Source organism: Oryzias latipes, chromosome 24, assembly GCF_053564925.1.
Source record: "Oryzias latipes strain Hd-rR chromosome 24, Olatipes_Hd-rR_3.1".
Taxonomy (NCBI): Eukaryota; Metazoa; Chordata; class Actinopteri; order Beloniformes; family Adrianichthyidae; genus Oryzias; species Oryzias latipes.
In genome coordinates, this window is record NC_136260.1 from 17,102,914 (window position 1) to 17,120,164 (window position 17,251).

General features: G+C 37.2%; 2 protein-coding genes across 3 annotated transcripts; both read left to right on the forward strand.

Moving 5' to 3' along the window:
* Nucleotides 1–2,775: 2,775 nt before the first annotated feature.
* On the forward strand, nucleotides 2,776–5,745 carry fam110c (family with sequence similarity 110 member C). Its single transcript, XM_011491613.4, has one exon. It carries the CDS (start codon nucleotides 2,955–2,957, stop codon nucleotides 3,981–3,983), a length of 1,029 nt encoding a protein of 342 aa, XP_011489915.1. The 5' UTR covers nucleotides 2,776–2,954; the 3' UTR covers nucleotides 3,984–5,745.
* A 1,453-nt stretch (nucleotides 5,746–7,198) lies between these two features.
* Nucleotides 7,199–17,233, forward strand: fbxo25 (F-box protein 25). 2 transcript variants are annotated; one of them, XM_004083484.5, is made up of 11 exons: nucleotides 7,199–7,320; nucleotides 7,873–8,051; nucleotides 12,667–12,770; nucleotides 13,525–13,574; nucleotides 13,658–13,750; nucleotides 13,827–13,920; nucleotides 14,392–14,576; nucleotides 14,765–14,947; nucleotides 15,244–15,387; nucleotides 16,232–16,258; nucleotides 16,654–17,233. In XM_004083484.5, the coding sequence occupies exons 2-11, from the start codon at nucleotides 7,924–7,926 to the stop codon at nucleotides 16,741–16,743; spliced, it is 1,098 nt and encodes a 365-aa protein (XP_004083532.1). In that variant the 5' UTR covers nucleotides 7,199–7,320; nucleotides 7,873–7,923; the 3' UTR covers nucleotides 16,744–17,233. The 2 variants fall into 2 exon arrangements, with proteins under 2 accessions (XP_004083532.1, XP_011489914.1); XM_011491612.4 differs by lacking the exon at nucleotides 16,232–16,258.
* The last annotated feature ends 18 nt before the right edge of the window (nucleotides 17,234–17,251 follow it).

Consider the following 17,251-nt stretch of genomic DNA (forward strand, 5'->3'; position numbering starts at 1 on the left):
CTTATTTTAGAATATTTACAAGTTGATAACAAGAAAAAAAAACATTTTAAAGCTGAAATGTACCTGTAATAGTATTAGCCCCTTAATCACAAGTAAAAATGTTATCATGTTTCCCATAATTTTATGTGATTTGTGATAAATAAAAAACATCATGTACAGTCAGCTCCCATGGGGATGATGGGCCAAAAAGTAGGTTGTCAACCTGAAGTCAAAATTAAGCTTGAAGGAGACCCAATTTCCAAAGATAACATTTTCCATTATATTTCATTATTAAAATATCAATAAATCCATCCAATGCTAACCTAATTCTGAGATATTTAACAGAGGATGTATGCAAAAACTGCATTTTAATTGAAAACATGTGAACACCATGAAAGAAACACAACTCAGGATTCTTGAATCTGATTTAGTTTAGGAACTACACAAATAACTTGAAAATGTTTGCATTCCTCAAATTTAAGTAAAAAAATGCAGTTGTTGCAAAATAAAATAAAATCATAGTTTCCATGATTTAATGTTTCTTTTATTATTTTCTTTGCTTATTTGCATGGTTTAATGAAAGCAGGTTTCATCAGTTGCAAAGATCAAAATGTAATAAATTGGAAAAATATTCATCAATCTCAGAAATACGGCCATGAAGCTGATAAAAGACAATCAAAAAGTAATTCCTTGAAATGTTATCTGTTTGTAATAACACACATTTGTCTCGTATTTTTCCTTTCTTTTTATATAAAGCTATGTCATCCCTGCAAAATATCATTAATCATAGTGACATGTCCGGCACAGAAAGTATCCATCGACTCTCATGATTTGTAATGGAGGTCAAGAGGACTTAAAATGCAACGCAGCTTGAATCCCAAGTGAGTTGTTTGAATTGATTTAAGGGAAGCCAATCAAAAGAAATCATGCAGCTGAATAAATGTAATCAGCACCAAAAGCAGATGTGGTATGAAAATTATCTTTAATTCTTTAAAAAAAATAGTCTCTTAAGATTATCCTTGTGTTTTTGTTTAAAACAAGCATTAAAAAACATCAATATCTTATGATTATAGAAAATCTCAGAGATGAGGGTTACAACTTGTTTTGGGGAATTTCTTTTGAGCCAGCAGCATGGGAGGTCCTATATCAATAACATCTATACTATCCATTCAAGTGCTGCCCTCTGCCTTTTCAGCAAGTAACCCTGGTAATCTGGCATCTTTCTGCCTCTCTGTGTACACATATGTTTCAGATTCTGCGTGAACAAATGTTTCCAATTATACGAGGAAGGAGAAAACAGGGAGTTTTGAAATGGGATTTGTGCATTGTTTTTTTCACTTTATGTTATCACCCGCTGCATTCACAGATGGAGAGGTTTTATACTGTACAGACATTGCCTTTTCACTGAAACAAAATGAAATTAACCAGGTTACACATGTGCTTTAAAGAAACAAAGTAATTAAATAAGTATGAAAAGCATAAAAAATAAACACATTCATGTTGCTTTGTGTTAGAATTGGCAGCACTGTCTCTGAGTATCCATTTTTTTTTTTAATATTCATGGGAAACCTTCAGTTTTCAGTTTAGGATGTTGCATAAAATGTGTTTAATTTCAACTGGTTTGTTGCGATGGTGAAATTAGCACACACAAAAAACACCAAATGTGAAATAAGCCTTCAAAGTAAAAGTTGTAAGACTTTTATTGTTGCTCTTTTTGAAGACAAAAATCTTCTTTATGTCGATTTATCTATATTTTTAAAGCTTCTTCTTTAATCAACGTTAAGCTTTGGCAACGTTGATGCATTCGTTGGATAATGAATGACCTCAACCTGTCAATGTCCAATAAGAAAAACATGATCAGAATTTCTTGAACATGAGCTTGGATTAAACCAGAGAGCAAAAACAGACTGACAACAGAAAAAAAGAAAACAGACGTAATCATTTATCCCGGAAAAACCTGCAGAAGAGTCTGTTTTGCCACAGCCGAGGCTTCACAGTAATATTGAAAAGTTCACTTCAAGTTTAACATTAGTAAAAAAAGAACTAAGTTCTAAGTTATGCATTAACTAGTTAATGGGAAGGAATAGAAATGTTGGCTTTGTAACTCTTGTCTTGCCATTGGTTAACAATAAAGCTAAGATTATTTTTACACAGCTTCTTTTTTTTTCAAAGCAAATGTTTTTTCTTTTTCTTTACACCCTTCCAGTCATTATTTTAGGAAATTTGAAGAAATGCAGAAAAATTTGGGGAAAGCATGTGACCCATGTAATGTGTTTTATGGAAAAATCGTGAAAATTCTAGGAAGAAAGGATGTTCAAAAACGAAAAAAGAGTGAAGACTTCTTGCTTTATTCTGAAATAATTCACATTTTTGGCCTTAGAGAAACATAGATTTCAGGCAATGTAGATAAATTAATCTGTGCCCCGAAATAAGCTTATTTTCCTATAAACATGACTTGGGTGCAACACTTGTCTTGCCTTAGCGATCTCTGTGTCACACTGTAACCACTACTTCCGAGATGAGCATAGATGGGGCAAACATTTCTTGCGCAATGTTTTTACAATGGGGACCTAAACTGTTCTTTGATGAGTCCAATTTCCTGGAAATTTGATAACAGTTAAACAGGAGATTTAGCTGCTAAAAACCAGTTCTCCAAACAGTTATTGTGTTCTGAAAACCCCACATTTCCACTCCTCAACAAAAAAAAGCAGTATCGACTCTCACAGTTCTCACCTGTGATGGTATCAGGTGTACTTTGGACATGCCTGTGTTTGGTTAAAACACAACCTTACGCAGAGTGGGTGGGGTGTATTGATGGGTGTTTGAGCAGACAAGGCGAAGTTTCCTGTCCTGACTCGTGCTCAGGCGAAGAACAGACTCGAATGGAATCTGTCAGGAGCAACTCTGGAAAGACCTAACTCCAAGTGATTAGCTTTCCTGTGGAAAGTGTAAGCCTGGATGCTCGCAAAACCACAATGGAGACCAACAGTGACGCCACAAAAATCCTGGGAAAGGGTCCTGAATACTTTCGCAAGCAAATGGAACGCGACAACAAAGGACACATGAGTGCTGTGGAGAGGCTCGCCGCAAGTAAGCCCATATATGTCAAGAGCCAACAAGTGGTCAACTCGTGCCAGGAGCCAGTGATCAACCTCAGCCCTTTTACTGTGAGCAGCTCTGGATCTTCCAACCTTCCATTGAAACATGGTGGGAATCTTGTTACAGGGAATAGCCCAACCAGTGTTGCACAAGACTCCTCACCAGGACAAGAGCGTCGGTCCAGCTCCAAAAAGAGACCAGATTCACTTCTAATCTACAGGCAGAAATGTGAGTCATTAAGAGGGCCTGCAAATAATCGCAAACATCCGATGTCTCGTAAGCTCCTGCTTGGTCCTGTGAATGGAAATGTCCCATTACTTGAGAATGCTAGCAAGGAATGTGAGTCTAAAGGCAACAAGGAAAAACTTTTGCTGGCTCAGGGAGCAGCAGAGAACTGCAGCTCCCGTGTCTTTGTCTCTCAGTCAGAGAAAAGGTCAAATAGAGCTGTGGAGGAACACAGCACGGAAAGCAGCAATGACTCTGGCACAAAGAAATGTGCTGGCGGTCTTCTGGAAGTTCCTCAAACTGAAAGGAGATCTGGGAAGGGGGTCAGCCGGTCCCACTCTGACATTAGTTCCCGGTATTCCACAAATTTTGCAGACTTTGACGTCTTTTTTAAATACTGCGGCTTGGACAGTGACATCATCGATTCTTTGGGAAGAGAGAACTTCTCAACATGTTCAGATGAAATCTCGATGAGCATCATTCGGAGCGTCAGTGTATCCACATCAGACGACGGCTTCTCCAGGGACAGTGGTGACAGTGATGGACTCCTGGAGAAGGAGTTGGAAAAAAAAGAGAACCAGGGCACGTCAGTTATTGAACGCAACGCACGGATCATCAAATGGCTTTACAGCTGCAAAAATGCAGCAGAGACTGGGAAGATGCTGCGAGATCTCAACTAATGTTTCTATAACACTTGCTTATTTGAATATACAGTACTTTATACACTCTTAGCAATTTATAATCTTTTGGTGTTGGTTGTGGAAATCTTTCACTCTTGGAGTATTTTCTGGAATTGTCAGCCAATTCCGATACTCCATGTTGATCCATCAATGACAAAATAGCTCAGCTGCCACCTTTAAACACAAATATTACACTTAAATTACACTTAAATAGTTCTGAGGGAACGCCTTTGTCAAGTCAGATAATTTAAATGTTATATAGAGTGACATTTTTCATACTCAATTAGTGTTTTCACACAAAGATTTCTGACTACTCAAGTCATGTTGTGAAAGAAAAATGTGAGATATTGTCGGCTGAATATTTTCTGCTGTAAGGATCCAGGGGCAGAGTCCATTCTACCCAAATAACAGGCTTGTTATCAAGTCCGATCAGAATTTCTTGGATGTTTGGGGGTAAAAAAAACCTCAGACTAATTTTTTTTTTTTGTATGAACTTCCACAACCCCGTTTTGTTGATGTCCTGAAGAGAGAGTTCTTTCCAGACTGTAGTTTTACTTTATTGGTCATTTCAAAATGAATATTAAAAATGTGTCATAAAACTGATGCATTTCTTTAACAACTAAACAGTGAATTTATGTGGCAAGTTTTTTGCTCTAAGCAGTCTAATACTTTTACCTTCAAAATTGTATAACTTCACAATCAAAGCACTAATATAAGTGACCACACCAAGATAAGAAGCTTAGAGCTCATGACTCCATGATTTATTGTTTCACACATTTAAGGATAGCTCTCAGCAATGCTGATACATTCTTCTTCTCGGGATGTCCTAAATTGTAGTTAATGTAACAAATCTTTGATGTATACAATTAACTTTTTGGTTTTCTCCAGGTGAAAGGTGCACTTTAAATTAAACATAAGCAGGTTTATATACATTCGTATGCATAAAAGAGATTATCTCATCATGCCTTTCAGTATTAGTAAAGGCGAGGTACAAAGAAAAGCTGTTATTTTCCACCCACCCTTTAAAATGTATATGTGAGGAATGTGCCAAGTAATCTGATGGGCTTATGTCCAGTGACCCGTTGAAACTGTATCTCCATTTCCCTCCCAGTTTACGCCTTCTTTGTCTCCTGACCACTTTCTGTGTTTCTGCCAAGTTTCTTTGTTGCTTTTTTTAAGCTCAGAAGCTGCAGAGAAAATCTTCAGAAGGTACTTAAGGTCACTCAGTTTCAGACTGAGTTTCTCTCTTGCAGAGCTAGACATGAACAGTTGTTTGGTGAAATAGTGTTTACAGCAAAATTTTGCTAAACAAGTTATTTTTGGCACATCTGTGATAAACAACATGTTTCACATCATTGTTTCTCGTGCTGAAGTTCAATTTTTAATATCTTTTTTATCAAGTGAGTTTTTCCATATTTGTTGTTAAAAGATGAATATTCTTGGTTAAAAACAGTTGGCAATCCTATGTCAAGGATGGTGATGCTGTTTTGAAAAGTAGAAGCTAATTTTAATGGATAAAAAGAGACATGTGACTAAAAGAAAGGCACAGTGTTCAATGTGATGAGGAAGACCATAGCATAGAAACTGAATTTAGCTACTTGAGCCTTCGGAGGGCAGTATTTAACCACAAGCCTGTTTAAGATCTGCTGAATGCAATTCAGAGGCAAAGAACTTTTTTTTTAAGCGATCATAAAAACATTTTTAAACTTGTTATGCAGCACATTTTTATAAAAATATACAGGAAATGTGTTGAACAACCAAACACTTGCTTCCTGATCTTTTTCTTCTTCAGAAAAGTGTTTCATAATATGGTTAGATGTTTTTCATTAGAGTAACTATTATTTTGGAACAGCTATGATGATGATGGAAGGCGGATGATGAAAGCAGGTGCTAAAAAAGTTTTTAAAATATGTTATTTTAAGGAAGTACAACAGACAGGACAGACAAGTTTAACCAGACATTTCAGACAAGAAAACTGTCTTGAAAATTACGTGTAAAGGAAGTAAAACACCGGCTTGATGAGCTAAGGCCAACATTACATAATTGTGAATCAGAAATTTTTTATTAACTTTTAAATAATAAGGATATAATATAAAAGGCAGAAGTAAAATTTATACCAGGCAAAAATCCAGCAGACAATTTCAACTGGGAATTCTTCACATCACTCTTCACTATAGCTAATTGAGGTGGTCTTTATGTATTTAAAATTATTTTATACCAATTCTTTTAACTTTAATGCAAATTGGAGTTTAAATATGTGTCTGAAAAGCTTTATCAAAGTTTGATCCACATTTTTGAAACTGTTGGGCAAATAAAATCCTACAAGCCAAGTCTGTGATTACCGTACTTGGTTGTTGTCCAGTAATGCAAGGCAGATAAAATATAAAATGTTAGCAGGCAGATAAAAGATAAAATGTTAGCAGGCAGATAAAAGATAAAATGTTAGCAAACCTACCAAATTAAATGCTTCACTAGTTTTGTCTAGGGATTAACATAAGGATAAGTCCTTGCAACAGCCCTGCGACTTGTCCAGGGTTTTCTTCACCTTTGCCCAGCAGTAGCTGGGATAGGCTCCAGCATCCATTTGATCCCAAAAAGGACATAGTGTGTTAAGAAAATGGATGGATGGAAAGTATAGGCCAAAAAAAGGCAGAGGTTTAGATTTAAGCTAAAACTTTAGACTTTCTTTTGTCAAATCAAACACATTTTATTTTAGTTCAGATGGACTGAAGACCAATGATATCCCTTGTGGTTAAGGATATATAATAAAAATAAGCATTTTATTTAATTTTGTTTGTATCTATCCTATTACCCAGGGGTGTATTGTTGTTAATGTTGATGTTTCTGAACATACATTGAAAAGAACAGGGACGTTGAGAACACAATGTGCTTTTTTCATTACGACATTATTGTTAAAATCAAGGGTTCGGGTAATCAATGCTGAGTTGTTGTTTTTTCTTTTTTTAATTACAATAATCTAAAAATAATTTTACTTCAGGCACACAGTAATCATTTCTGCAGCTTTTCCCCATCCCCCACTGCAAAATAAAACACAAGTACTAGTGCGCAGTCCTCTGTCACGTGTCGGAAAAGCCCCAACAAAACAGAACGGATTAGAAAGTTGTAGTTGACATCTCCTCTAACCAATCAGAAATTAGTCTCTGAGCAGAAGCGACGCACTTTTAGTGATTCTATCCAATCAGAGAGCGGAGGCGGGTGCACAGCCCATGATGACTCCGCCCCCTTGCATTTACTTCCGTCAATATTTCCAGCGCAGCAGTGGCAGAGGAGAGAAAACTGAGCCAGACAGCAACAAAGGAGTCGATTGACTTCAAAGGTTCGTCATATTCTGATGGTTCAATCGGTTCTTTAGAATCTCATTCTATCTATTATTGTAAAAACCTGGGTGTAAACGACTGACAGCTTGTTTTTACTTTTATTTTTAATCGTCAATGTCTGCTCTGACTGAGCGGCCGCCGCTTATGGAAAGCGTAGATCATTAATTAATGTGTTGTTGTTGTTGAACGAGAGTTATGCATTTTATTTTTGTATCAAAGCAGTTTATTTTTTAATTTACTACCAGTCACTGTCTTGTTTATTTTATTAGTACAGTTGTAGCCTTAGAGTCTAAACGGAGGCCCTCGTTGTTTATATTGTTTCATTAAGCCGTTTTAAAAACCGCATTTTTGCGCATATATTTTTATTTCTGTCTTCTACTTGCATGATCTAATTCAATATAATTTATTGGCGTATTTCCTTTAAGTAAACAATCTTATTTTAAAATGATGTCAACAGAGATCATCAATTAGCATCAGAAATGTGACATTGCTCCCATGTTTTTTCTTGAATGGTACATTCCTTAAGGAGCATTCTTCCTTCTGCTCCCCAGGAGCCTGGAGGGTGAGCTGCCCTCTCTCTGCTCAGTCCCTCCCCAGCTAAAATGCCTTTTCTGGGCCAAGACTGGAGGTCACCAGGTTGGAGTTGGAGAAAGACGGAGCACGGCTGGAAAAGGATGGTGTATTTTGGGCATGAACTAGAGGACAACAACAGAGAGATAAGCCTGAAAGAGTAAGACCATAACTCTGTTGATGTTTATCTGCCTATAAGTAGGTTATGCTTTTGTTGGTCACTGATTTACCAAAAATGAGTCATGGCATCAGTTCTACTAATCTTTCTTTTTCCTGTTCAGGACATTATTGTGAGTGCTAAATATGTAGTTCGTTGCAATAAATAATCCTTATTCTAATATTATCATGTAAAAAAAAATAAAGGGTGCCAAAACATTATATTTTTATATTTCACGCTTTTATTTTGAAAGAACTTCATCAGAAGGAAAGAGGGAACATTTAACCTCAATAACTTTTTTTTTTGCAGTACCTGCATCCTTATTTTTTTCAATTTTTGACTTTAATAATATAATTTCTAATTCTGTTTTAGGTTCTATAAAGTTCACCATTGTTTACAATATCTGTTGTCTACAGAGACACTATGTTGTTTTTTTCTGTTATGTATATGTTGTTTTGTCTGAGTTTCGTGGCATCCTCTCAACGCCACGTGTGAAAAGTAACCAGCTTGACCTCGTAATTCTTCAAGCCCCAGGCTGCAGCTACATTCAGGCTTGGTCGTGTCATTTTAGCTAAAGATCTGAGAAACTCTAAAACTCTGTTTGAAGTAGGGTTGTGCCGATGGACGATATCATCGTCCATCGTGATGGGTGACTGACATCCCGATGGAGAGACCACCATCGTGATGCCACGCCCCCGCCACGTTGCGCGTCGACACCATAAGCCGCGGTTACATGTACAAAATATCCTGATGGGATCAATGGTCGGATTAGAATCCAACCGTGTACATGGGCCCAGAAAAATGTTTTCAGAATATAAAAACGTTCACTAAGGTCACAATTTCGGTCGGAATAAATCATTCGCACACGCGCAGTATTCGCACATGCGCAGTTTGAAAACCGGAAGAGGATACAACTTCCGCCGAGCGGCTTTTTTTCCAAACTTTATTGAAGGTAACAATTCAATACAAAACGATAACAGCGCCGAGCGGCTATATGCATTGACATGTCAGCTCGGTAAAATACGAGACGATCTTCTAAACGTGCTTTTAATAATGTTACGGTTATTATCAAACACCTGTTCGCTCATCATTTGAATTTTAATCCGTGTGGTCAGTGCTTTTTCTGAACGAAGCCAGGATTAGCAGTATGCTAACACGGGCTAACAACATTAGCTTTGGGTGGCTCTGCATCCTGTGAATAACATCAGCCTTTATTTAGTCGGGACACGACTGGAAACACAAATCCACGTGATTGATTGAATGTTTTCTAAGGACTGAGCGACATTTCTGCTTTGAAGCTCAAACCGCTGTGTGTGCTGACGATCCGAACTGTGCTCAGACACACGTTTAGACCCGGTTCTGAGTTCGGTTGCTTGTACCCCTAGAGCTGCGGGACGGATCGCAGTCTTAAATCTCCCATACATAGCGCTCATGTAACAAAGCACCCCCCCCTTCCCCTCAAACACAAAGCTGTAAGTCCACGCTCCGCCGGTCCACTTCGCTAGTTAAGTGCGGGAGCGGACTACTTCTTTTCTATTTTGCTTGTTACTTTTTCTGTTAAAATCACTTCCCTCAGTTTATACTGGATCATCGCGGATTTACCATTAGTTGGGAAATAAAATGAAAAAAGCAAAATAACGAATAGCAGTTATATAAGAACGAAAAATGTAAAAATACCCCCCCCCCCCCCCCCCCCCCCCCCGACGATGTCATCGTCCATCCCGATGGTTGACAGCAAACATCGTCAACGGCCAAATTAGGGGACATCGCCCAACCCTAGTTTGAAGGCAGATTTGCCGCCAAGGCTCCCACTAAAAAGCCTCAACTGGAAATCTCCTTCCAGCTCGCAGAAATTCTTGAAACCATTTCAAAACCAAACAAGGTGAGCCGGTGCAGAAGCCTATAAAGTTTTGTCTCAAAGCGGAAATGTTTTATCACAGATGTTGAGCTATTACTGCTTAATATCTCTGATAAATCTCTTTGCGCTGCAGGCAAATGTGTTAAACTCCTGGCTCCAAATCTCATTTCCATTAAGATATACACCAATGAAAGATTAACGGCATATAAGCAATGACTTCACTGAGCAGGAAAAGAATTGTTTACATAGTCTGTGCTTTTTAAATACATTCCCTCTTAAACATGTTTGATTGGGATAACTTCTGAAAATGTCTCAATCAGGAGTTGGGATTGCATTTTAGCGCTGTTCTTTTTGACTTATAACTAATTGATTACTTTCGATGTAACTCCCTTTTCTCCATTTATTATACATTTGTATAACTTTATGCCTATATTCATGGTAAATTTTTGGGATCAAAAACTGTTAAAAACCTAAAAGTTTTAATTGTGAAAGTGTCGTATTTAGGCACTAAGTCTATTAAAAACTGAAATATATGTTAGTGTTTGGTAGCAAATTGGGCTATTATAAACAAGGAATAAAGTTAGTTTTGAATCCTTCCTAAGTTATTTTGTCACTAATCAACATTTCAGGCTTTTAATTATTTGGTCAATCTTTTGCTTTTTTTTAGTACAATGAAAAATGAGAAGCTAACTTGATTATTAGGAACCAGCTGTAACTATAAAGAGGTCTAGTTATTGTCCGCTGAGCGAGTCAAAGCTGGAGATATCTCCTGGTCTCAGCCTCTCGCTTTGTTTCTACCACTTTCCTCACACAAGCCTGTTGTGAATCTTGGCAAACAATGCAGCAACACACAGTGTGAACCCATGACGGTGTCTCTATAAACTGCCAGTCCTTTGTCATTCCAGTGATTTCATGGCCAGGCAGATAACAGTAGTCAGCAAACGTTTCCTCCAGCTGCAGTGTCTCTATGATGCATTCATTACCTGAATGGTTTTGTCTTAAGTCAACGTCATCATCACGCTCTGTTGTCTCACAGTCTTATATTCTGGATTTTATTGGAAGCTGTGTTTGAACTCAGAGCATGTTATTACGTTTATTCCTGGCTATAATTCGCTCTGACGTTTTTCTTCACTTTTCAGTACATTTGTGGTTTAAAAAAAAAAAAAGAATTCTTTGCCGCCAAAAAAGTTTAGTTCCTCCAGCAGGAAGTGATTAAAGTAACACATTGTGACTTTTTTTATGGGTAGCCTGACATCTGCATAAATTCTATAGCTGTTAGTGGTGTCAAGTCCTGCTTTTCAGAATGAGTCCACTGTTTGGATGGAGAAATCTTTGAGATTTGTTTCTAAACTTTTTAATTCCAATCTTTGATTATAGAAGAAACTATGGAAAGACAGCAAATTAAAGGTGCCTTCATTTTTTAATGTTTGCTGGGGGTTTTTTTCAGTAAACCTTAGTTAACACAAATATTCAAAAAAGCAAGGCAATAATTTAAGAAACATTCCCAAGTTGTAGAAAATAAAATGGCAAGGAGGACAATAAAACCTAAATAAAAAAATAACCAGACTTTGACCTATATCTTCTTACTGGTTATTCATTTATGAACCGTCTGAAAACTTTTTCAAGCTGAATTTTGTATATCGTTTTTAGTGTCAATCTATTTATAGTTAACAGTTTGACACTGAATCTTCCTACCCTGCGTCAATATAACAGAGTATTAAGGCCACCACTAAAGAAAGATGCATAAAGAAATATATGAGAAAATTGTTTAAAATCTTATATGGAAAAAAAGAAAAATTTTACAAGATTAAAATTGTACAATACTTTTTTTTTGTTGACAAAGACCTTCATTAGTTAAAATGTTTATTAGCTAGAAACTGGCCTGCTTTGAAACATTTTTTTGAAAAAATGTAAGCAGCAGTAAAAGATTTGAGCTGTAATTGAGTGGCTGATTTTGATGACCCATGAGCGTTGTGCAAATCATCTGTGCTTTGTTCAGTTTCTGCTCAACTTTGAGATGAAACAGCTGTTGCTCCACATTGAGTCTTTCCTATTGTTGCCTTCAGGTCATTTCCTGTTTGTCCAAAAAGTGGGAACCTAAATCCCAAATCTACATCTTGTCTACACCCCATTACAACATTTCTGAGTCTTTCCCGCCTTTTGATCTGAATTAGAAAAGATTCAGAAACAGAAAAACAAACTCCAAATAAAACTTTGGAGTTTTATTATTGTTTCATTTTCAATAAAAACTAATGCTTTCTCCCTGGAAATCATTAACTGGTTCTCTAAAAATCATCCGTGACGGTTAGTTTGTGTGGTAAACTTTAAAGTTCTAAAAAAATTGCTCAATGGAACCATCAAAAAGTAACATTTGATGACATAGAGCATGGAAGAGCCTGACGTATTCAGAACTACGACCCGTCAGAACCACAATCCCCTCTGTCAGGCTGATGGACATCTGCCATCTGCAAAGTCTCTCAGTTTCTGACAGACAGCTTGTCTTGATTAGTCTGGGTTCTGTTCCCTTCTTGATGGTGTTCCTTCGATGTCCAGTCAGATTTTTCATTCATTTTTGGCTCTGCGGACTGTAAAACAGCAGCTGGTCATCTGGCATGAAGCAAAAAAAAAAAAAACAGCCTCCTGAGCTTCTTCAGGATGCTGCAGAGCAAAGCTTTCACCGTGGCCTGTGTTTGACCAACAATCAGAATTCCCTGGTCTCTTTGAACGTGCTGTTAACTTCTCTTTTTTGTGTGTGAACAGGCTTTGCAGTGACAACAATGATCACTTGTTTGTGGGGGACGTGTGTGAACTCAACACTGCAAAGAGGAAAAAGGACTTCTACAACAACAACACCAAATTTCAGTGTGAGGATTGCCATTTATTCACATTTTTGCTGCTTTCTCAAACTTCACACACAGATTCTTGTTCTGCATTCAAGACCAAGACATCTGTCAGACTCATGTCGGACTATTAAAAAACCTCTGCCTTTGCTTTGTCTCTGCAGACATGAAAATTATGATTTTCAATCGATTTGCCTGCTGTACATCACATCTAGTGATGCATTTTTTGCAATCTGCTCTAAAAATGTACCTTTAAAACTATTTTACATTGTGTGAAAATGCTTTATATTTATTTTTTTAGTACTTCTCCAGCTTCCTTCCACATTCTTTCCACAATAAGACTGAAATGTCACAAAAAAAAACTTCTTAGTAGTACATTTTGTTCTTTTTTTGACTGCGAAAATTACAACATTTTAGATCAAACTGTGTTTATGTTTTCATAATAAAACTCAAAAGTGTAAAGACGAATTAAAAATGCATAAATCCAAAAAATAAGCAAAAACAAGGTCAAAACAATTAGAAAAATGACTTTAAAAGACAAACGAAACTTCTCTCAATGATTTAAAAGCTTCCAATTATGTGTCATAACTCTTTTTTTGTTTGATTTAAATAAAAAAATTCAAAGTTTTGAAACATTCACGTTAAATTTTAAAATGATAACTAAACTAATTGGCGTAAATCCGACATCATTGATATTAGCAAATGCACCAGTGAGTTCAGAGGCTTATATTTCAAAACAGGGGAATATATAATAACATTCATTTACTTTGCTTTTTAGTTGTTTTCCGTGACAAATGGATCTATGTGCAGAAAGGGAGCACCAAAGAGGTGAGCACCGAAGCCTTTTCTGTGGTTAACCAAAGGCGGTTTGGTTTGCGTATGGAGTTGATTTTCTCCCCTTTGCACCTCAGCGTCATGGGTACTGCACACTCGGTGAGGCACTTAACCGCCTCGACTTCTCCAGCGCCATCCAGGACGTGAGGAGATTCAACTACGTGGCAAAAGTGAGCAAAGACGAGCACGATCACCTGCTTTCGGAGCTTCATCACTCATGTTCGGATTCCTCTCTTTCATTTACAGCTTTTTCAGTTAATAGCCAGATCTCAGCTGCCATCTTTGAGCGGAGCTGCCCAGAAAAACTATTTCAACATTCTGGAGAAGATTGTGCGGAAGGGTAAGGAGGCCAGTCACCAATGGGGCCAACTTTTTCTATTTTCTGTGGGGACTGAAAGACTTTTAGCTCTTTAAAAGATATGGATTTCAATAAGTAAAACATCACATTCTCATGAGGTTTTTATTTATTTTTTAATCATCTGTAAAGTTAATTTGAAATACTATTCAGATAAGGCGCAGGTATTCCTCCCTCTGCAATTTTATGACAGATAAATCAAGGCTTTTTTCAGCGGATTCCTGGCCACTCCCTGATTTAATTGGCAGTTTTGTGTGTTGAATTCTCATTCATGAAGCTGTCCTCCATAAGAGTTCTCTAATTTGCTGTAATCTTTAAAAACATGTATTTGAAATGAACTTTTATTTTCTAGGTAAGAATAATAAAAGTTGTTTTATTTATTTAATTTACAGGATGTTTAGTTTATATTTAGAATTCAGTGTTTTCTTTTGTGTATATCTTGAATTTCCACTGAAGTGCTGGAGGATCACTACAATCCACGCCTCGTCAAGGAGCTTCTGCAGGACCTGAATTCCACTCTGCACAGTTTGACTCTCCACGTGGGCAGATGCGTCCTCGTCGGTAACGTCAACATCTGGTTGTGCCGCCTGGAGACCATCGTCAAGTGGCAGCAAGAGCTCAACGACCTAGAGATCCCCAAGGTGCTGGTACAGTTTCTTTTATATAGCATATGAATGGATAGGTCTGTTTTCCCTGAAAACCAAACCTCACTATGTGTCAGCATTTCTTTTTCTACTGTGGTAAGAAATTCTAGCATTCAAGCAAATCTGAGCTTTTCTTTATCTATAACCAGGTCTGTTTGTCCTTTTCTTGCTTTCTGTTTCTTCAGCAAATCTATAGTGGCATGTCATTTAGTGACCTGCCTCTGCACATGCACAACAAGATCCTCTGCAACCTATCCGATGCCTTTGACATCATAAACTTGGGACAAGCCACGCCAACACTGCAAGTCCTCAGCGAGAACGGGACTCTGTGGAAAAAACTCTGCCTCTTCCACTTTTCTGACAAACTGGTAAGAAAGGGATCCTTGTTTACCTATAATTATAACATTCTAAATACAGATTTGGACAGTAGCTGCTGGTGAAATTCCTGCACTGGAAAGAGAAAAAAAAGTTCCATTTGGGCCACTAGAGGGCAGAATTGTCAAAGCAATAGTTGTTGGTTTGTCTCATCTTTTCACACATGAATCATTTAAATACTCAGTCATAACCAGTGTTAATTATTAAGCAGATCTATTTCTTTAAATAGTAACTATATTAAAGCTCTAATTACGTGTCTCCTCTTTTCTGTCGGTTTCCAAAAACGCAGTTTTGTAGGAATTTGGTCATAAACAAGAATGATAACGTGGACTGGAAGCTGATGTACTACAGTTTGCTGAAGCACTACCCCATGAAGGAGCAGTACGGCGACACTCTGCACTTCTGCAAACACTGTAGCATCCTGTTTTGGAAGGTAAGCCCGACTGCAGCCACCAATCACCTCAAACACTCCTGTAAGAACATTGGGAACACATGCAAATTTAGTGGAGGGGTTCGTTTCTGGTAAGCAAGAAGGAGCAATCTTCCTTTATGAACTTTAATGACTTACTAGTGGAGCATCTGATTGGATATTCTGTTCAAAATATGTAGATCAAATGATTAAAAATGCTTGTAATTATTAGATTTATGACAATTTTGGCTTTAGGTGTTGGGCCTCTGACATTGGCACTTTCTGTACCAAATAATAAAAGTGAATGCAGAAACAAACCTGCAACGTAATAGTTTGCTTGTTTTGGAACTTTGGAAAAAAGCACATTTTGTTAAATCCGATTTCAGTGCCTGTGTTCTAATGATGATTTGAGAAGTCTCACTCCATCCCATTTTTTAGAATCTTTGGAAACAAAAAGCTTTTATTACGTTGAAGTCAAAACAAAAAATGGCATCAGTTCTTTTTTTAATAATAAAAGACTTTTGACTTAATTCTCTTGGCATGCAAACTTTTTGAACCTATTCAAGAACATGTGTGCCCTGCTGGCTCTGCTAATCCTTGAGTACTCTGGATTTGTGGACTCGTGTTTTCACACGTGTAAATGACGGCGTCTCCTTGGTGACTGCTCGTCAAACACAAGAAGAAAGAACCGCAGGAAATTCCACAGAGAATAATGTCACTCTTAAAGCTTCACTTCCCTTTCTTTTTTCCTCCTCGGCTGCTCCCTGTAAAGTTTAACCCTTTTTTTCTCTCCTTCCTTTTCCTTGCCCGGTTCCTCTCCTTCCTGCCTCTCCTCCTCCTGGTTACCTCCTCTCACTTTTCCCTTTAGGATCGCAGTGTGGCTTTGTTATTCAAGGTACTCATTGTCCTATTATGAGTTTTTGTTGGTCTTCTCTTTTATTTCCTGAAGATGTGACTGTGTCATTTTACTGAAATATTTTAAATAATTATTCAAAATTGTCCCTATTAGCTTAACATGTAATCCTATTTTTCATAGGGGAATGTTAGGAAAAACCTGTAATGTAATTAAAACAGGAATAAAAGAAGATGTGAGAACAAAATCTTTTAAATATTGCCCCCAATAATCAACCAACTTAGGTAAAAAAAACTGTTTTGATATTTCTGCGCACTCTTGAAAGGCTTTACAATTGAACCTGATAGTTCAAGATAAAAATGGTGTTTTCACATGTTCTTGTGTTATGTTTATGGGGGGTTCCTGCTGTTATTAATATGCTTGTCTTCTCTTCTCAGGACTTTGGCCATCCATGTACAGCCAGCGACCCGGACAGTTGTCTGATGCCCGTCTCTCCACAGCACTTTATCGACCTCTTTATGTTCTAAACTCCATTAATTTAATTTTTACTCCTTCGACCCACATCCAAAGGGCTCTTTTTTTTTTGTTTTTTAGCGCACAAATAGCTCCATAGGCCATTGTGAGGATCAAAGAGTCACCCTGAGGGAACATGTAAATAATTTATATGTAAAAAAACATATGTTGGATATTTGTGAGTAAATATTAGTTATGTGCAATATGACAAAAGACTTATTTATGGGAAGTCCAAAAAAAATCTGTAACTATTTGATTATAATGACTTTGCATTGCCAAGCCTGATCCTTTTTGAGTTCTTTAGTGTGAACAAAAATATTGACTGTCTTACTCAGATGTGGACACTTTTCTACTTTTGTTAGAAGTTTAAAGTGACAAAGGCATCAACATTGCTTAAGAAAAACCTTTTTTTTATCCGTGCTCCAAGTTTTTATACTGTTCCTTTATCATTCCAGCAGTTTTCATGGTACTATCTTGGCTTACAATAAAGCCTTTTTAAAATTCTCTGAGTATTTCTTTTTA